The 21,924-nt window shown below is 40.9% G+C and overlaps 1 protein-coding gene across 2 annotated transcripts in view; it reads right to left on the bottom strand.

Moving 5' to 3' along the window:
* The window catches only part of cfap70 (cilia and flagella associated protein 70), a 91,016-nt gene that overhangs the window by 28,016 nt on the left and 41,076 nt on the right, over positions 1 to 21,924 (bottom strand). For both annotated transcript variants that reach the window (XM_048552364.1, XM_048552363.1), the window contains exons 14-19: positions 20,995 to 21,055; positions 19,825 to 20,019; positions 18,091 to 18,222; positions 10,670 to 10,795; positions 4,271 to 4,404; positions 588 to 703 (exon numbers count right to left, since the gene is read on the bottom strand). In XM_048552364.1, the coding sequence (XP_048408321.1) occupies positions 588 to 703; positions 4,271 to 4,404; positions 10,670 to 10,795; positions 18,091 to 18,222; positions 19,825 to 20,019; positions 20,995 to 21,055 (764 nt within the window). The remainder of the gene's footprint in view (positions 1 to 587; positions 704 to 4,270; positions 4,405 to 10,669; positions 10,796 to 18,090; positions 18,223 to 19,824; positions 20,020 to 20,994; positions 21,056 to 21,924) is intronic.

The following is a 21,924-nucleotide window of genomic DNA, read 5'->3' as shown; positions in this document are numbered from 1 at the left end:
AATGAGAAAGCCAAAACTGTTTTCAGATGAGCTACTTCAGCTAATCTATGAACCCAAATTCATCCAGTTAGTTGACATTCCAGTTTGAACAATGCTTCAAAATTCAGGTTTCTTTCATTAACACATGTATAGATGTGTATGTATGGTTCGGCGGTTATTGCATGCATATATGAATTTATTATCTAAATGTTCAACTTATGAACAGCCTGGGAAAAAAACTGAATAAATTTTATCGAGCTTTAGCAATTCTGTGCAGCGCATTCTGAAAGAGGATTAAGTTGTCAGCCTGGTTAGTCACAAATTATATTATGATATGAATCACACCAAAAAACTTTTAAATGTGACTTCCAAAAATTGAAGGAAAGAGATGTAGTAGAAATCAGACTCCTTCATTTTGAACCCAACCTACAGTGTTAACTATACTGTAATTACATAAAGAAGAACCTTTTTATTGTACAAATTAAAGCACAATCACTAGGAGAAAGATGACATTATAATGACGTTAAGAATCAGACTGTTTCTTATGCTATGTTTATCACTGCTTTAAAGAGAAATGACAGTGAATTGGATTATGAATTGTTTCTTACCCTGGATTGTCCAAGCTAACACACTATTTGGTTCAAAGCACCTGGCACTCTCAAAAAAGCTGTCAGCATCTTCAAAGAGCTCATTCATACATGCTAGAATACCACACAGAATAAGGCTGGAAATAAAAATCACAGGATTCAGTAAAACACAAATTATAACCACAGCTATAAAGTGTATTCAAACATCGTAACAATTTTTAAACCACGTTTTGTGTATTGCTTGAAACATGACACTTCCAATTCATTCATGTAATGATAGAGTGAGAGAATGAGAGAAAGAGAGAAAAAGTGTGTGCGTGTGCGTGCGCGCGCATGCGTGCATCTAAAGCAGGTCTTCCAGGAATTTTATCCAGTTACAGTGAAAGAACAGCAATATAGTTTGAGGTGTCATGGTGCATGACTCAGAGGGAGTTTGTAGATGGTTGTTTATATATGTGTTTGCTGCCTTCGTCCTTGTAAGTGGTAAAGGTCAATGCCAAAGGAACCATGGTGAATACGGTATACACAGCTGTCACTGTGTGTTGGTGCTGGAAGGAATGAATGTTGAAGATGGAGGATGTGGTGCTAATCAAGTGGTCTTCTTTGACCTGAATGATGTAAAGCTTCTTGAACGCTGTGGATGTGTACCTATCTGGGCAAGTGGGGAGTATTCCAACACATTCTTTACTTATGCCTTGTGCCTTACAGATGATGAACAGGGTTTGAGGAGTTAGGAGGTGATTTACTTGATGGGAGAATTCATAATTTGTGACCTGTCCTTAACTGACTCTTGGTGGAGATGGTCAATGTTGGCACTTAAGTGGCAAATAACAGTTGTACCACATGTCAACGCAAACCTGAATATTGTCTAGGTTTTGCTGTAGTTGGACCCTTGGACTAGACTGTTTCAGTATCTGCAATGTCACAAGTGGAACAGAACATTGTCCAATTATCAGTGAATGCTCCCGCTATTGTGGAAAGAATTTCATTGATAAAGCAGCTAAGGATAGTTGGGACTACAGCATTCTGAAGTAAAATACAATGTGCTCTCACATCTATATGTGATGAATTCACAAAGACATAATACTAGGCCCTCAGTCTTTCATCAGTCACATACGGAGTTGGAACGCTCCTCATCACTCACTCGCTGTCACTTTGACTGCTGGAATCATTCAGTTGACACCTTACTTGCATTTCTCTAGAGGAACTGGCTACAGAAACACATTTTTTAAAAACTGACGTTTCTGCAAATCCTAAAAGGCGCCACCAGGTACTACCTACATTAAAAGAAATAATTCCTTTTGGTTCCTCAATGCTGACAAGAGAAAGAGAAGCAGCAATAACCGATGGAAGGAACACGTGTGACAGAAACAGAATCTAGATGATAAGGGAAGTTTGGAGATATCCTTTAGCTCCCAATAGGATGTTTGTTTTCAGCATCATCTTGTTCCAGTTTTTGAAGAGATGCATAAATGCACTTCTCCAGCAAGAGTGCCACAGACTCAAAACACCTCAAAACTAATACCAAAGTCTGTAGTTGGAGGAACACAGCATGCCAGGCAGCATCATAAGTGCAGGAAAGCAGACGCTTCGGGTTGGAACCCTTCTTCAGAAATGGTGGGGGTGGGGGGGGTAACGGGGGCTCTGAAGTCCAAAGAGATTACCAGAGGGTTGCAGAGGGAGAGAGATCCACTGAGGTCAGTGGATCTCGCTCCCATTGCAACCCTCTGGTAATCTCCTCGGCATTCAGAATCCCCTTCTCCTCTACCATTTCTGAAGAAGGGTCCCGAGCCGAAACGCCAGCTTTCCTGCACCTATGATGCTGCCGGGCCTGCTGTGTTCCTCCAGCTCCACACTATGTTATCTCAAACTCCAGCATCGGCAGTTCTTACTATTGCTAATACCAAAGTCTGTTGTGCATTATTTGTTAAAGTGTCATAACTACTGTCCTCAATATTTTTCCTCCAGTTCTATTCCATTTGGGATTTAACAAGGGAGAATCTAAGCATCTCCATTACAGATTTAATGGCATCTCACATCTTAGCAGCAGCACATTCCAAACTTGCAAGCCCTACCAACTGAAAGGATAGGGGAAACAGATACATGGGAACACCGTCACCTCCACATTCCCCTCCAAATCACATACCATCTTGACTTGGAAACATAGCGCTGGGTCAAAATCCTGAAACTCTGTCCCTAACAGCACTGTCAGTGTACCGACATAACATAGTCTGTCGAGGTCTAAGGCAGCTCCCCACTAGCGTCTGAAGGCAATTAGGGAAGGGAAGCATATGGTGTCCTTTTCAGCAATGCCCATTACCCATTAATCAGCTGCACTTCAATGCTTGCTTTAAGAAGTGAACAATGTAAACATTTATATCAATTTTCCCGTTTCAGAATTTACCAAATTTCAGAAACAAGACAAGGTTCTTGAGGTTCACACAAACCACATGCATCCCTCCTTCTCCAGGAAGTCATTGGCTCTATACACTACATCATGAGAATACCTATGAGTAAACCTGTTGTCTTTGAAAGGGTTTTCATCTGTAACGTGCAGTTCTCTCTACTTTTCTATTATCAATCATGATGATTTCACATTCTATTTGCCTCCATTCCCTCTCCTCTTATGATTCTGCACAACAAATCAGAAGGCTCGCTACAAAGGACCTCTCGAGACACTTGCAGTGGATGACTTCCAAAAGCTAAGCCCATGCGTGTACATCTTCAGATTGCAGTTTATTGGCACTGGTAGGGGAGTCTGGCAGAGAAAACGTTCTGATATTAGAGCAGGAATCTGTTGAATGGGTACAAGTCATGTTGTCATTCTGTGAGGGCAACATGTTCCACAGTCATTAAACTGGTCCCTGCTGCAGGTTTCAATATTCCTGCGATCTGATGGTGAGTAGACAACATCTTATTTATTAGGACATCCCATTAGTCCAAGACAGAGGTGATAGTGAAGCCAAGAGCCTATTAGTACCAGTGCCATAGGTTTCCACAAAGAGTGTCTGGTTGCTGCATCCACACTTTGCCTAGGAACTTTGATGTCATGTATGCAAGAGGTCTCATCCATACACACCAACATCTCAGCATCAGTCCCATGCAAGTAGTCAAGTGCTTTGAGCAACTGTTAGTGCACTTCAACCATTTTCTTTTGAAGCCAAAATCCCTTAAGTCAACACTTGCAAATCCAGCTGAACTAAAATCCAATGTTACTCTTCAGCACAACCCTTCTTTCAGTTTTACATCTGAATCTGCCCTCACTCAAAGGCCGAGGGATCATCTTTTACAGGGCCCTCTAAATCACTAGCATCTACCTAATGCGCTGATCTCTGTACTGCTGCTCAGAAAGATCTGAGTGTCTAGCACAGCATCCTCAAGGTGGTGTGGTTCCCCCAAATCCTGCCAATATCTGTGCAGAAGAAAAGCTCAAATTGTCAGAAGATCAGCACGAATTGCCCTGACCGTCCACTTGCATAATTTTAATGAACCCCAACAATCAAAATGGTTCTTGCCTTCCAACTACAAAATTGAGCAGACTGTGTAATGGCTGCACCAACCACCGACTTTATACATGCTCAAAACCAAAATGAAGGCCCAAAATCAAAAGTGAAGCTACATTTTTTTGTCTGCATAGATAAGCTAATTAGGCAGTCTGAAACAAAATCAGTGAATATGGCATAAAGAACACGTGTGATTCTAACCTCGATATATGTTCCTGGTTGACAGAAACAGCCTCACGGAAGCACTCCTCTGCTTTGCTGTGGTCCTTTAACATGAGGTAGAAAGTACCATAGTCAAACCAGTGATCAGCATTGTCCCTGTCGCGTGCTAATCTCTGTAAAACAAAAAGGCATTTTTGGGATATGAATCACTGACTTATCTCACAATATGGTAAAATCTTCAGCTTCTCACTGTTAAAGTCAATGAGAGGAAATGGACCTTAGTACGTATGTTTTCTGAGTAGGAAACAAAGAAGTCCAACCGAGGAGCCAATGTCCTTTGTCCAACCAGCATCGGAAACATTTCCAATATTATTTTGGTTCAGGTGCTTTAAATCATCTCTGGGGTTGGCCCCTCAGACAGGTTACTTGAATGTGCTAATCAGGAACCTAATGACAGCTTTATGGCCCTTTCCTGAAATTGGCCAAGAAAAAGACGGACCTACATCCTATGTATTTCCTCTCATTGCACTGTTACAGATCAGGTGGAGAATGGCTCACATACAAACCTGCAGCATCTGCACATATTGAGTTGCCCACTTTATTAGGGCACAGGATAATATTCAGAAAAGAGGTCTTTACTACGGACAGTTTAAGATCGTTAAAGACCATTTTTATTTGAAAAAGTCAGACAGTGGAAGGGCAATTGTTAAAACTTAAATAGTTAATACATGGTTCACAACAAATATACATTCCTCTAAGGCATGAAATCCTAACCACAGAAGTGAGTCAACTCTGGCTAATAAAGGAAGTCAAAGGTTGTATTATAGCTTAAGGGAATGAGGTTTATACATTAGTCATAAATGTAGAAAGCTTGAGGATTGGAATCACTTTAGAATCAGCAAAGGCATATCAAGGAAACAGTAAAGGGAAAAAAGAATATAAATGTAAATTAGCAAGAAACACAAAAACAGACTGCAAAAGTTTGTAAAAGATATATGTAAAAAAAAATCAGGAAAGAAAAATGTCAGTTGATCACATGCCGAGGCGGAGAATTTGTAATGTGAAATAGAGAAATGCAGAGAATTAAATAAGTACTTTGAGCCTCAAGGAAGGGGGCAAGAAATTTGCCAGAAGTAAGAGACATCCCTGAAGGGATAAGTTGGAATGAGGAGCAGAAAGAAATTAATATCAACAGAAAAGTAATAATGAAGAAATTAATAGGAATGAAAGTTGTCAGATCAGATGATCTGCGTCTTAGAGTGTTGAAAGAGACGATTATTGAGATAGCGGAGGCATTGGCACTCATCTTTCAAAATTTGACAAAATCATGGAAAATTATCCGCAGATTGGAATATTACAAATATTACTATTTAAGAAAGGATAAAACTACAGATATTTTAGCTTGGCTTCAGTACTAGGGGAGATACTAGAATCTATTATAAAGGGGTGATAACTGGACACTTAGAAAATAATGATCTGATTAAACAGTCTGATTTGTGTTACAAAGAGCAAGTTATCTTTAAAAAACCTGTTGGAGATTCTTTGGGACAGTAAAGTAGGAAACAGTAGAGTGTGTAGTTTTTTGATTTTCAGTATGCTCTCGATAAGACCCCAAAAAACAAGCTTGCGGACAAGACTAGAACACAGGGTATAGTAGTATAGATTAGGGATTAATTAACAGAAAGAAGACAGAGAGCAAGAATAAATGGTCACTCCTAGGTTGACAGACTGTAACTAAAGGAACACCATAAGCATCAGTACTGGGCCCCAGCTGTTCACTACATCTGTATATAATTTGGATGCGGGCACAATATTTCTATGTTTTCAGATAATATAAAGCTAGGTGAGAATGTGTGTTGGAATGAGATGCAAAGAGAGCTCAAACAGACTTGGACAGACTGAGCGAAAGCGTAAGAACGTGGCAGATGGAATACAATATGGGAAAAGTGTGAAATAATCCACTTTGGTAGGACAAATGGAAGTGCAGAGTATTTCTTAAATGTTGAGAGATTGGGAAGCGTTGCTGTGCATAGGGTCTTGAGTGCCCTTGTTCAAGTAACTAAAAGTTAACATGCATGTGCCACAAGCAATTAGGAAGATAATTGGTATGATAGCCTTTATCACAAAAGTGTTTGAGAACTGCAGGAAGATGTCTTGCTTCAAATTATATAGAATCTCTGTGAGACCACACTGGGGTTTTGTGTGTCGTTTTGGAACCCTTAGTGAAGGAAGGATATCATTTCCATGGAGAGAGCGCAGGTAAGATTCACCAGACTAGTCCCGAGGATTGTCCCATGAGGGGAATTCAGGATATTGGGCCTATATTTTCTGGAGTTTAGAAGAATGAGAGGTGAATTCAATTGAAGCATACAAAAGTTTTAAAGTGCCACACAGGGTAGGTGATGAAAAGTAGAGAATTTAGATACACAGCCTCAGATTATGGGGAATTATGGAAGTCAGAGGGTAGTGAATCTTTGGAATTCATTATCTCATAGGGCTGTGGAATCTTAGTCATTGAGTATGTTCAAATTAGTAATCAATAGATTTCTAAATACCAATGACATCAAGGGATATGAGGGATATGCAGGACAGCAGCATTGAAGTATGATCAGCAACGTCCTAGAATGGCAGAGCAGGCTCATTTGATCAAGATAGCCACCTTCCTCACGTTTCCACGCCATCATTCTTAAATATTTATATTTCTTTTTCTCATTAGTCCATCAATTAATCACAATGTCATTTTGCCCTTTTATCAATTCTCTTGAAAGTAAACTACAGGGATTTATAGGCTTTTGCTCAGAATGCCCTGGTTAATACAACTAAGGCCCAATGGTACACACTGATCCGAGGGTGACACCACCTTTAGATAAACATGAAGTTTGCTGACATATGGATCATTTTTTCAGGTCGGCCGGATAAAAGATTTAAGATGCTGTTCACAGGAACATTTCTGCTCCCATTACATTTATTATTAAAAGATGTCCTGGTTATTTTCATTTTACTGGCCTCTTTTCTGTTGTTGCTGCCTTTGTGGTCTTGGTAGCACCAGGAATCCTCTTAAATGTTGTCTCACTGCCCATAGTGATAAGGTATTGAGGGGACTTGACTAGGTGGATGTTGAAAGGATGTTTCCTCTTGCTGAAGAATCTCAAATTGGGGTCACAGATTAAGTACACAGATTGCCCATGTAAAACAGAGATGAGGAAACACTTGTTTCTCTCAAGGGGTTGAGTTTTGACATTCCCTTCCTAAAAAAGGGAATCTTTAATTTTTTTTAAGGCAGATGTGGACAAATTCAAAGAAAAATGAACGAAGAACAGTACACCATAGGAGCAGGCTCTTCAGCGCACCAAGACTGTGTTGACACATGACGCTGTTCTAAACTAAAAACGTTTTGCCTCTCTGCAGTCAGTATCCCTCTATTGCCTGCCTTAAGATGCTTCTTAAACGTTGCTATTGTATCTGCCTCAACAACCTTGTCTGGCAGCATATTCCAGGCACTTACCACCCTCTGTGTAAAAATACTTGCCTCTCACATCTCCTTTAAACTTACTCCCTTTTCCCATAAACCAGTGTCCCCTTGTAATTGACATTTCTACTCTGGGAAAAATATTCCAAGAATTCATTCTATCCAAACCTCTCATACTTTGCAAACTTCTATCAGGATGCCGCCCCCATCCATCAATATTCAAGTGACAACAAACTAAGTTTGTCCTATCTCCTCTCATAGCCAACACTCTCCAAACCAGGCAATCTATCCCACTGACCAAACTCCACCAAGCCCTACCCACATCCGCCTATCACCATCCCACCGACCTTTCCCCAGCCTCGTCCCTCCTCCCTCAATTTATTTCCCAACTCCCCACCCTCTCCCTATTTCTGAAGAAGGGTCCTGACCTGAAACTTCAACTTTCCCACTCCTCTGATGCTGCTTGATCTGCTATGTTCCTCCAGCTCCACACTATGTTGTCTTTGACTCCAGCATTTGCAGGTCTTCCTATCTCCTGTATCCTCTCCAAAGCCTCCACATGCTTCTGGTAATGTAATGGCTTGAACTGTACACAACATTCCAAATGTTACTTAACGATCTTTACGATCAAGTTTGTGAGACATGATCTTCCCGGCACAATGCCATGCTACCTATCATTAATAAGTCCATATTTTTCCAAATGATTTCCAAGATTCCACTAAGAATCTTCTCCAATAATTTCCCTACCACTGATGTAAGGCTCACTGGCATGTAATTTCCCAGATTATCCCTGTTGTCTTTCTTAAACAAAGGAACAATGTTGATTTGATTTGTTTTGATTTAGCATCATTTGTACCCAAGCACAGTGAAAAGCTTTGTTTACAAGTAGCACAGGCAGATAATGGTAAGCAAGGATAAAAAAACACTTGGACAGAGGCATACAGTTACACCACACAGGGCATGCACTAGACAAGATCAATATTAACAAGACTGATATTATTTGAAGTTATCATTCATCAGTCTAATAACGGCATGGAAGAAGCTGTTCTTGAACCTGCTCATGAGTGTGTTCAAGTTTCTGTCTGTTTTGCCTGATGAAGGGGTTGTAGGAGAACATGACCAGGGTGGGATGGATCTTTGATGATTTTGGCAAACTTGCTCCCACTCCTAGATGTCATGGTAGAATGCAGGGCCAACAGAGAATTTCTGATGAAGGTACACACGGAAAGGCCATACACACAGATCAAGTCCTGAGTTTCAACAATAACTACCCCAACACACACAAACAAAGTTGTATGAAAACATTATTTAAATGAGCGTCAACATTCTGCAACAACCCGGAACTGTGCTAAAATGAAGAAGAATACCTCTACCAAGTATTTAAGGACAACGGATAGCTGGACATCTGGATCCGATGATGCCTATCACAAAAACAACAACAGGAAGATACAGTACGCTCTGACAGACTCGACACATTACCGTACATCAAGAACACATCCAAACTGACCAAATGAATCCTACAACCACTGGCCATCGGAGTGGCACACAAACCTACGTCAACTGCTAATTTGAACTAAAGACCCCTTATCCACTAAGGACAAAACCAACGTGTTATACAAGATGCCATGCAAGGACTGCGACAAACATTTCATTGGACAGACAGGAAGGAAACTGGCCACAGGAATACATGAACACCAACTAGCGACAAAAAGTCATGAACAATAATTACCAGGCCCCATTCACACAGATAAGGAGAACCACCAGTTCGATTGGGACAACATCGGGATCCTAGGACAAGCCAAATAGAGACAAGCACAGGAATTTTTAGAGGCACGTTTCTCCACCAAGAAGACCATCAGTAAACATGTAGAATGAGACCCTGTATATACACTACTGCGAAGGAAAACCGGAAATGAGGTAATCAACTCCAATGGACCCGAGAGTTTAAATATCAGGCTGGAAAACACATTAGCGCTTTATCAGGGGCTGCACTGATGATGTTACCCAGAAGGGTAATGAAAGCTCTGCGAACTGGTGAACCAGCTTGGTGAGCAAACCAACCACAGCATCCACGATCCGAGCTGCAGATCTACTTAAGAACCGTTGGTGATTGTCCAATCCTCTGGCACCTCTCCTGTGACTAGGGATTAAAAATATTTCATGCAAGGTCTCAGCAATGTCCTCACCTGCCTCCCTCAGCATTGTGGGATAGAACCCATCAGGTCCTGGGGACTTATTGACCATAGTGCTTTTTAAAAGATCAAACACCACATCCTTTTTTATACTGACATGCCTCACATCCTTTTCCTTTGTGAATACCTATGCACAGTATTCATTAAGGTCCTCAGCCACGTCCTCCAGCACCATGCATTAACTCCTTCCTTTGTCCTTGAGTGGCTCTAGCTTTTCCCTGGCTACCCTCTTATAATATGCATTTTAAACCTTGGGGATTTTCCTTAATCCTGTTTGCCATGGCCTCTTTTAGTCCTCCTAATTCCTCATTTGAGTTCTTTCCCACTATCTTGTATTCTTTAAGGGGTCTGTCTGTCTCCAGTTTCCTAAGCCCTACGTATGTCTTCTTTTCTTTTCGACAGGCTCTCAATTTCTTTTGTCATCCAAGGTTCCTTGGTACTCTTTTCCTTAATTTTCACAGGAACATGCTGGTCCTGAATTCTTGATTGCCAAGGGGCTGAAAGAATATTGGGGATATGCAAGCATCTAGGATTGTGGTTAAAATTCAAATCAGCTTTGATCTTATTGAGTGGTGGAGCAGGCTTGAGGATTGAGTATCCCTCATTGTCCCTTATTTATGTAGTGTCCTTATTTGCACTGAGTGCGTACCTGCGTAATACAAATTACGGTCAACAGGCAAAGGAAGTGACAATGACAAAACTATTCTCAAGAAACAATGAGAGGAATATCGATCTATAAATTGTCCTAACTATCAATTGTTCTACACACATCCTCACCTCTTGGTGGTATTTAGTTGCTAGTTCAAAGTCCTTGTTCATTTCAGCTTCTTTAGCAAAGTGTTTTAACTGTGCAGAACCAAGGAACGATTCTGGAATAGGATCTGGGGGATCCACTTGCAATATCTAGGCGAGAAATAAGCACGTAATTTAAATATAAATCACAACATATTTAAAGTTCTATTCACAATGTCAGTAAAATGCAGAATTTACATATCACAGCTTTCACAAAATCATATGTGAAGAATTAAACAACTATGTGGTTTCTGAACTGTATATTCACTGCCGGAAAATGTACATTAATTTTTGCAGCTCTTTACAGAACTGATGCAAAATGATTACCTCTATCTTACACAAAATTAATGCATTAAGTTGGTTAGCCTAAGAACGAAGCATGTATTTCTGCACATAGCCTTTTTGAAGCCTGTAAAATCAGGGTATCCTCCAAAACAAACATTTCAGCAATCAGAAATAGCACATTTTAAATAGCTTGCTTTATCAGTTATGCAGCAATATACTTCAGCAGAGTCATGCATAGGTATGTCACTGTCTAAAAGGATAATAATTTCAGACAGTGGAAGAGGTTCTGATAAAAATATGGTCCCTATGAATGTATATGTTCAGCAACAATCTGTTTGATGATTTAAGGATCATTTAGTGACAAAACTCAGTGGCCTATGAGTCACAAGCCAAAACTTGCAGAGGTAGGAAGACTGTAAAAGTCATCATTGTGAGGAGAATAGGGCAACAAAATTACTGTAGGCCTAGTGCCAATGTCACTGGACTATGAACCCAGAGACCCAGGTGATCTGGGGACCTAAATTTAAATTTTGCCACGGTAAATGGTGGAATTTAAATTCAATAAATACCTGCAATTAAGAGTCCAATGATGATCATATAACCATTGTTGATTGTTGGGGAAAAACTGAACTGGTTCACTAATTTCTTTTAAAGAAGGAAACTGCCATCCTTAGCAGTTTTGGCCTACGTGTAACTCCAGACACACAACAATGTTGCTGACTCTTCACTGCTGCCCGGGCAATTAGGGATGGACCATAAATGCTGGCCAAGCCAGTAACACCCACATTCCATGGACTAATAATAAAAACTACAAAGAGGGTGAGAAGTTCATGTTATCTGTCACTTAAAAGAGGAGACAGCTTTCAAGTGCCCAACTGAAAGTTTCAGCTTGTTTTAGATTTGATCTGATCTGACTCTTGTTGACTATTATGATCCCAGCTGACGGTAATATCAGACAAGTTAGATCACTGAGTACAATCTGTCGTCATAGAACATAAGTTTTGTTTTGCAATTTGTTTACCACGATGGTTGTCACTGAACATATTCACAAGAGTCAATGTGCTTGTACTTAAGAGAATGTCAAGGTTTATTATACATCAAAGGAAAAAACACACAACCTATGTATACTACTATCACAATTCAATTTGGAGGGCGCATCAATATTTGAGCTCCTCAATTCCACAAACTGTTACAAATGCGTAACTGCTCCATTAAAACACAAGATGATCAATTTGCCAGATGGATTGATATTCAGGACAAAAGCAATCCACACCATGTTTTGTCATTAACAGGAAAATAGGTATTTGTTGTAAACAAATATTATTTAACGACTAGCAAAAAATGGGTGACGAATAGACGATTATGCAAATTACACCTTTAAATCCCCAAACACAAAAACATTACTTGACAAATAAGAGAGACAAAATAAAGATGATTTGACACAAATATTAGGAGTCAAGAGACATAGACAGGGAAAATCTAATTCTGTACACCAAACTCCAGACCACAAAGATGGAGAATTACTTTTCACAGTTCTTCTGATTTTACTCATGATGACCTGATGTTGCCTGCAGGACAATGGTTGATCTTCAATTCAATATATGATCAGGTAGATCTAGGTCTCATCTTGTATTTGAAATTTTTTTCTTGAGTCTCTTAGTTTGTTGTCTTTTTCACTCACAGAGATAAATAGTGAGAGGTGCTTCTGATTTACAAGCTTCTAGATGTCTTTGAGTAGACTGCAGTTACAGATGTGCAATAAGTTTTAGATGGACCCCAGTCCAAAAGCTGTTCTAAGACAGTTTTTCCATAACTTAAAGACAGTTGGTGCACTCTGTCTCAAAGTATGCATTTCACTGTTCTGAAAAGTAACATGGCATGAAATATTCCCCAGCACGTGAACGATGTGGGCAAGGATGAGTCATTTGGGGAAATAGAGTGACATCCACAGAGATCAGATTTTTGACATTATGGAGAAAATAGTGAGATAAGAATCGCACTAGTGAGCAGCGCCTGCATGCATTACAATGAGATTACTACTTAATCTCACATAATTGATCTGCAATTTATCATTCTCCCACTCATCAGCAAGAAACTAGATGGAGACAGTTGCCAACATATCCCTCACACCCCGTCCCCGCCACAACCACCCAAAGAGGATCCCCCTCGTTCTCACACACCACCCCACCAACCTCTGGATACAATGCATCATCCTCTGACACTTCCGCCATCTACAATCCGACCCCACCACCCAAGACATTTTTCCATCCCCACCTTGTCTGCTTTCCGGAGAGACCACTCTCCGTGACTCCCTTGTTCGCTCCACACTGCCCTCCAATCCCACCACACCCGGCACCTTCCCCTGCAACAGCAGGAAATGCTACACTTGCCCCCACACCTCCTCCCTCACCCCTATCCCAGGCCCCAAGATGACTTTCCACATTAAGCAGAGGTTCACCTGCACATCTGCCAATGTGGTATACTGCATCCACTGTACCCGGTGTGGCTTCCTCTACATTGGGGAAACCAAGTGGAGGCTTGGGGACCGCTTTGCAGAACAACTCCACTCGGTTCGCAATAAACAACTGCACCTCCCAGTCGCAAACCATTTCCACTCCCCCTCCCATTCTTTAGATGACATGTCCATCATGGGCCTCCTGCACTGCCACAATGATGCCACCCGAAGGTTGCAGGAACAGCAACTCATATTCCGCTTGGGAACCCTGCAGCCCAATGGTATCAATGTGGACTTCACCAACTTCAAAATCTCCCCTTCCCCCACTGCATCCCAAAACCAGCCCAGTTCGTCCCCTCCCCCCACTGCACCACACAACCAGCCCAGCTCTTCCCCTCCCCCCAGTGCATCCCAAAACCAGCCCAGCCTGTCTCTGCCTCCCTAACCTGTTCTTCCTCTCACCCATCCCTTCCTCCCACCCCAAGCCGCACCTCCATTTCCTACCTACTAACCTCATCGCACCTCCTTGACCTGTCCGTCTTCCCTGGACTGATCTATCCCCTCCCCACCTATACTCTACTCTCCACCTATCTTCTTTTCTCTCCATCTTCGGTCCGCCTCCCCCTCTCTCCCTATTTATTCCAGAACCCTCACCCCATCCCCCTCTCGGATGAAGGGTCTAGGCCCGAAACGTCAGCTTTTGTGCTCCTGAGATGCAGCTTGGCCTGCTGTGTTCATCCAGCTTCACACTTTATTATCTTGGATTCTCTAGCATCTGCAGTTCCCATTATCACTAATAGTCAGAGCAGTTTTCTGGTGGCTCTAGCTCACTACTTACTCCTCCATACCTCTATCTTATAAAGAAGTCACTAACATCTCAGGGTGTGCTGTATGGACAGCATTTTCCCACACCCACCCATCCACAGACATTGGCAATGGATATGGACCAGCCTCTCAGCACCCTCATGACATATCTGAGATCTACTAACAATTGAGTTCTGCGCTTCAATGCTGCACTTTGGAATGCACCTGCACCTCTCCTTGTAATGTTGCTGCCAGTACACTTTGTGCACAGGGACAGGTGCTCATCTCATGGATTGGATGAGGATGTATGTCAGGACTCCTTATTTTCTCTCTTAGCATTCTAACAAGGTGAGCTGCTTTGTTCTGGATGGTACCAAGCTTTTTGAGTGCTTTTGGAACCAGGCTCATCCAGTAGATGGATCACATTACATTACACTCCTGATTTGTGCCTTGTAAATGGCGAACAGGTTTTGGGAGTCAGGAGGTGAATTGCTCTCTGAAGGATTCTGAGCATTTGCCCTCCTCTTGCAGCCACCTTACTTATATAGCTAGAGCAATACCGTTTCTGGTCACCTAGAATGTTGACAATTAGGTTTCACTGATGACAATATCCTTGAATGTCAAGGGGCAATGATTAGGTTCTCTATTATTGGAGACATTAATTGCCTGGAACTTGTGTGGCACCAATGTTACTTTGCCACTTATCTGCCCGAACCTGATATTGACTATGTCTGCATAGGGCAGGCACGGTAGCTCAATAGTTAGCACCGCTGCCTCACAGGACCAAGGATCCAGATTCGATTCCAGCCCAGGCAACTATGTGTGCAGAGTTTGCACATTCTTCCTGTGTCTGCATGGGTTTCCTCTGGGTGCTCTGGTTTCCTCCCACAGTCCAAAGATGTCCAAGATAATAAAGTGTGAAGCTGGATGAACACAGCAGGCCAAGCAGCATCTCAGGAGCACAAAAGCTGATGTTTCGGGCCTAGAATCACTCTCCCATTTATCTCCAAAAATGTCCAAGTTAGGTGTATTAGCCATGCTAAATTGCCCATAGTGTACAGGAAATGTGCTGACTAGATGGGTTAGCTATGGGAGTTTTACAGGGATAGGGGAGGTGGATGAGTCTGGGTGGGATGCTCTTTGGAGGGTTGATGTGGGCTCAATGAGCTGAATGGCCCGTTTCCACATTATCCTCAAAAATCCCCTGCAGAAATGTGCTGTGGCTGAGATGTGGCTCTGATGAAGGGTCTAGGCCCGAAACGTCAGTTTTTGTGCTCCTGAGATGCTGCTGGGCCTGCTGTGTTCATCCAGCCTCACATTTTATAATCTTGGATGCTCCAGCATCTGCAGTTCCCATTATGGCTGAGATGGCTGATCTCCAAAAACCACAACCATATTCCGTTGTGCTAGTGGTGATAGTAATCTGCTGAGTTTTCCTCATGACTTTATTGGATCCAGTTTTGCTAGGGCTCCTTGATGCCACTCTTTGTCAAATGCTGCCTTGTGTTTCAATGGCTTTCGCGCTCACGTCACTCCTGGAATTCAGCTCTTTTGTTCATGCTAGAACCAAAGTCGTAATGAGGTTAAGAGTTGGGTGGAGCTATCAGAACTCAAACGAAGCATCAGTGAGTTAGTCCTGTTTTACAGCACTGTTGATGACCCCTTCCATCACTTTACTAATGATTGAGAGTCTACTGATCGGGCAATAATTAACCAGATTGGATTTATTGTACTTTTTGTGTACACACATACACAGGGCAGTTTTCCACATGGACGGATAGATGCCAGTGTTGTTGCTGTAGGAGAACAGCATGATGTGGCACAAGTCTTCTGTACTATTGCCAGAATGTGCTTGGGTCCATATCCTTTGCAGCATCCTGTGCCTTCAGCAGTTTCTAGATACCATGTGGAGTGAATTCAATTGGCTGAAGACTGGCTTCTGTGATGGTGAGTTCCAGAGAGGCTGAGATGGATCATCTACTTGACACTTCTGGGGGAGGATTGTTGCAAATGCTTCAGTTTTATCTTTTGCATTGATGTACTAGGCTCCCCAACATTGAGGATGGAAATATTTGTGGAGCCTTCTCCTCCAGTGAGTTGTTTAGTTATTCAACAGTATTCATGGCTGGAGGTAGCATGGTTGCACAGCTTAGATGTGATCCACTGATTGTGGAATTCTATGTCACGGAAGGCTGTCAAGGTTGGATCAGTAATTATCTTCAAGGCTAAGACTGACAGAAGTTAATTCATAAGGAAATCAAGAGTTATGGTCTTGTGGAATTAATTAGCTCTGTCTATCATGAACTGCTTATGCTATTGGGCACAATTGTAGTCCAGTGTTGTAGATTCACCAGATTGATTGAGGGGCATGACCCCTTGCATGTTTCATTGCACCGGGGTTGATCCTCTGCTTTAATGGCTAAAGTAAGACATCATGAGGTTGCAGATTGTGTTGGAATATAATTCTGCCGCTCCAGGTCCATAGTGCTTTATGGATGCCCAGTCTTTAGTTGCTAGATTTGTTTGATAGCAATCTCATTTAGCACAATGGTAATGCCACATAACACGGGTGTATGCTCAATATGAAGATGACACTTTGTTTGAAATGTATGATGGTTACGTAACAATAACTGGTTATAAACGTTGATTTCATTGAGAAATATGTATAGCTGATTATTTAGGACACACATGGACAATAAAAATATTTCAAGGTAAAGATTCATACAGGAGTTATGTAAATACTGTGTCTTTTTATTTCTTTGCTTTCTCAAACTGGGGGCTGAAATGTAAAAGAACTGTTGCAAACTAGTGTTTTGCAAGGATTATGGCATGTTTTGAAAATCAAGTAACTCGACACTCATGACAAGCATTGTTTAAACAGCCGCTTGAACAATCAGTAATTGAAGTTTCGGTTGCAGACAAACTGGAGTCAAGGGGTTCTGCATTCAGTTGGAGCTTTGGTTGGCAACAAGTTGATTTTTATCTGGACTATTGACCAGTTATCAATAACAAAGATTTTTTGCCTACCAGCAACTGTGTGATTGGTTCTCAAGTAATTGAACAGCTTGAGACTGTGAACAAGATACAGGGAGAAGTGCCCAACACAGTGTATATTCTGCAAAATTGACATTCTCAGTGCTTCCTCCAAGTGGCATCCAAACTGGAGGAGTACTAATTCATCAGCAGAAAGGTATTTTGCCCACGTTTGACCTGCTGACTTCATGCAGACCAGAGTTAACATTTAGGATTCTCAGGGCACCTCTCTCCTAATTGTATACGACTGCGCTGTACATTTGCTTATATCCCCAGGGATAGTGATTGTGTTGTCTTTGACATGATCTGTAAATTGTTTGTTGCTTGACTATTCTGTAAGACAGCTCCCCCAGTTTTAGCACTAGCTCTCAGATATTAGTAAGGGTTAACAGGACTAAGTTTGACTGCTCCCTTGGTGGCAGGTGATCCATCCAGTTACACTTATTTTTTTGAGATGTTCTAGCAGTTTGATACAACTGAGTAGCTTGCTAGGCCATTTCAACTGACCTACTTTCTACTTGCCAACACCCTCCCACTCATCAACTATCAAGAGCTGTCAGTTCACTGGCTGTTGCTATAGAGGTTGCAAATAACACAAAAACTTCTTTCCTACTAACCTCCGTGTTTTAAATGTGCAAATGGGATCATGGCACTGGTGACTTTTATTTCGCATAGAAGATCAATGGTAGTCTTGATGGAGTTTTTGCAAGAATTTGCTAACACAGAATGGACGGCCTCAAGTTTTTGAATGAAGAAATAGTGATGATTTAGAATCAAACAATGCTCCAAGTTTGCACTAGGCTATTTGCCCTCTCCAGATACTCCTTACCTTGTGCAGGCAACAGTGCATCTGATCCACCAAGTAAATATATAACTCGTTCAGGAATGTCTGAAGCTGTTCTCTATTCTCAAAGGCCACAGTCTGCAAGTACTTCTCACGCACAATTTTCACAACTGCATGCTGGAGTAAGAAATTAGAAGTTCACAATTTTACATTTTGTCTCTGGAAATATTTTACAGTAGTCATGATGGTGCAAATATCTGTGTTCACCCTTACCACAAATGTGAGACTGATTCATCATGTCTGTGAAATTGACCGAAACACATTGCATCCACACCGACAGTTAAGAGTGAAAAGCCAGAGCTGGCCGTCAGTTTTTTCAGTGCTTCTCCAGAAAGAATGCTTTTAAATCCCAGGGACAGAAGTTGGTCGAATTAATGTGATTTTACACTTTTCAATTGAATTTTAATCTTTGTGCAAAATCCAGGCAAATTAACACCTTGTTGAATGTGATATAGTTGGATTTAAATACTGTATCTTTTCCTAATTACTGCTCAACAAGCCAAAAGCCTAATTTTATATTTGTAGAATATCAAATTTCTCTATCATAATAAAAATCAACACATTTTTGGGTTTTGAAAGTCAGTTTATGACATTTCTGCTTCTACTTTAATCCTGTGTGTATGTTTGTTCTTTATTTTACTCCCTGTAAAATGGTAAGGTGAATGATAATTAATTCAGTTTACTTCCCGGTTTGCTGTCTGACGATCTGTTGCTTGTTGAATGTCGGAGATCCCCTACAATTGACTGCAGAGTCAAATAAGTATCAAGAAAGATAAAATCCTTGTCATGGGGATTGTCAGATCACTACAGGAACTTACTGCAAGGTCAGAGCTAAGCATCGTTATTCTTGTCACTGACAGAAAAATCTGAGCCAGGGCATTTCTTTCATTTTGTGAAATTATCAAGTTATTATTTCACTAATGTTTTTATTGGTTAGAATATACAAAATTCCATTCCATTGATGCATATCTTGAAGAGTCACCTTGGAATGCTGCTAGATGGGTCTGCACCCTGATCAGATTCCCCAGTCAAGTAAAAGAGATAGGTCAGAATTAGCAAAATCCTGTTCTCAGACAAGTGTGGCATTCAAATATAGATTAACAAAAATTCACAATTATCACATTTATTTGCAATTCCATTTTCATCTGTATGCTATGTTTCACAAACGATTGAACAGTCATAGAAAAGTATGTATCTATTAAGTACATTGGCACTTCAGTATAGTAAAGTGTATGATAATTTCAAAGATCATTTTTTTAATGAAACCTTCATTCACAATCATGGTAATATTGAGGTTTCATAAGAACGTAAGACTGAGGAACAAGGTTAGGTCATTCAGTCCCTCAGACCGACTCTACCATTCAATATGGTTATGGTTGTAGTCTCAGCTCCATTTTGACTGTCTCCATAATACTTGACTCCTTTGTCTGTCAAACTGGAATAAATTCAATAAGCCTCAACAGTCTTCTGGGGAAGCGAAATCCACAATCTACAGTCCATAAAAGAATTTCTCATCCTTGTGAATGCAATATGAGCATCACTGGCGAGGCCAACATTCATCATCAATCCTTAGGGCTCTAGTTTACTAGTCCAGTGGCATTACCAGTTTGCCCACTAAATGGATGGATGGAGTATATCCTAAATATTCTAATAAAGAGCTTGATTTTCAGCAATTCCATTTTTGAATATTAAAAGCTAGACACATAATGAGTACACTACCTTAAGCTGTTCCTTAAAGGCGAAGTATTTTCCTGAAGTGTTCAACTCAAATATTAGTTTATGTTTGCGCTCCTCCTGGTCCTGGTATTCTTGTGAGAGTTTTCCTTCAGCTAGTTTTCGTCCAAACATTTCCTGATATTCATCCATGATGATTTTAGCCACACTGATTATCTGAGTGTGGTAGTCAGCTACAGCCTGCAATATACAGATGGAATAAACATCCAAATTAAATAAACATTTACTGGAATAAAGATTACCCTAATACCCTACTTGCTGAATAGAATATATTGGCTCAAAGCACAAAAGGAACACCATCAGATTCACTCCTTGGTGGTTATAGAATATGTTTCTGTAATAATCAGTTGCTGCCATAATATGTTTGAAAAACCCCAAAATGTTTCACATTTTCTCTGTAACCTTCACCAGGGGTACAAGAGAGGAAATAAAAACACAAGGAATGCTATATAGAATTAGAGTGTTGCCATGCAAGAGGAGATTTTTTAATCCGTTGGTACCTAAGCCAGCTCTTTGAAAAGCTGACCAATTTTTCATCCCAGCCAGCATTATTCCCCTAAGCTGTTTACGCAATAAGACCAGTTGATTGAGCTACTGTCAGTAAATTTTAAAAAATCATATTATTGCAGGCACATAATATTGGAACACTAACCCGGTACCCTGAAATAAATAGATAACAAAGTGTGAAGCTGGATGAACAAAGCAGGCCAAGCAGCATCTCAGGAGCACAAAAGTTGACGTTTCGAGCCTAGACCCTTCATCAGAAAATCCCCCTTTTCTGATGAAGGGTCTAGGCCCGAAACGTCAGCTTTTGTGCTCCTGAGATGCTGCTTGGCCTGCTGTGTTCATCCAGCCTCACACTTTGTTATCTTGGATTCTCCAGCATCTGCAGTTCCCATTAACCCTGAAATAAATCACTGTTTTATGGAAAAATCCAAACATCATTTATTGGATTTTTGTTACAAACCTCAATTGACAAAACTTGGGAGTAAGTCATTTGTTGTATTAACCAGAAAATGCATTTAGCTTAGGCAGACAAATGAAAACATTTCATACTGGGGTGAGTTAATAAATCAAGTTTGCTATTTTGTTCCAAAGGTCCAAGGAAAGTTGTATTATTACTTTTCACCATTCCTTTCCAGTTCCTCTACACACCTTATCTGCTCCACCTGTTCTACGAGGGAATAATGGCCGAGGGGGAATCATCTCCGCAACCCTGTGTGTCAGAGACAGAGAGTGACACAAATAATTCATGTGGGTTTACACCGATACAGTAAAGAAACTTAACATTTGGTTTTGTGGTATAACTCAAATTTTAACAATTATTCATTTCTTTGTCAATTTGTCCTTAATCCTGTGTAATCAGGTTTGATATTTGTTGTTGTATTGCTCCACAGACACAAATTGATATCTTGATGCGATGGTCGCTCTTCATGTGCGACCTGACAGTATGATTAGCGGATTATCAACAGTCGGGGTTGTCACAGGTGAGGCCAATCCTGTTCTCAGCCAATATTTAAACATGCAGGGCCCTTTTGTGGCACTGTGGTAGAGTCCCAACCTCCTTGACCAAGAGGCTCGGGTTCAAGTTTCACTTGCCTCAGAGGTAAGTAATAACATCTCTGAACAGGTTGATTACAACTATAGTTTAAATGAAAAAAAATGTAAACATGCACATCTCTCCTAAATGTTAATTGTATGCTAATTGGTATGTTTGTATTCAGGTGGTGACTGCTAACTGGGATTTAATTGTGGTCTGACATATAGGAATAAACAGAAGCTATATATTTGGTTTGAAGTGTGCCAAGATTACGCTCCAATTTTAACATTTACTGCTTGGCTGCCTGGATCAGAACAGTAAGGTTCTAAGATTAGTGATTAAAATAGGCAAGAGATACAGCTTCTCTCCTCTGCAGTTCACAGACACTGAACTCAATTGGAGTGCCTCAACTGGCTTACATTAGCTAACTCAAAATACTGTCTTTCTGTATTTGTCAGCAGAAAGAGAATTATTAAGTTTGAAATGAGTCCTCTGAGTGGAGAGGATAATGAGATAAGCAGCAAATAAATGGAGATTGGTTATCT

Source organism: Stegostoma tigrinum, chromosome 23, assembly GCF_030684315.1.
Source record: "Stegostoma tigrinum isolate sSteTig4 chromosome 23, sSteTig4.hap1, whole genome shotgun sequence".
Taxonomy (NCBI): domain Eukaryota; kingdom Metazoa; phylum Chordata; class Chondrichthyes; order Orectolobiformes; family Stegostomatidae; genus Stegostoma; species Stegostoma tigrinum.
The sequence above is the reverse complement of the archived record's forward strand: the minus strand, read 5'-3'. Positions and strand labels throughout refer to the sequence as shown.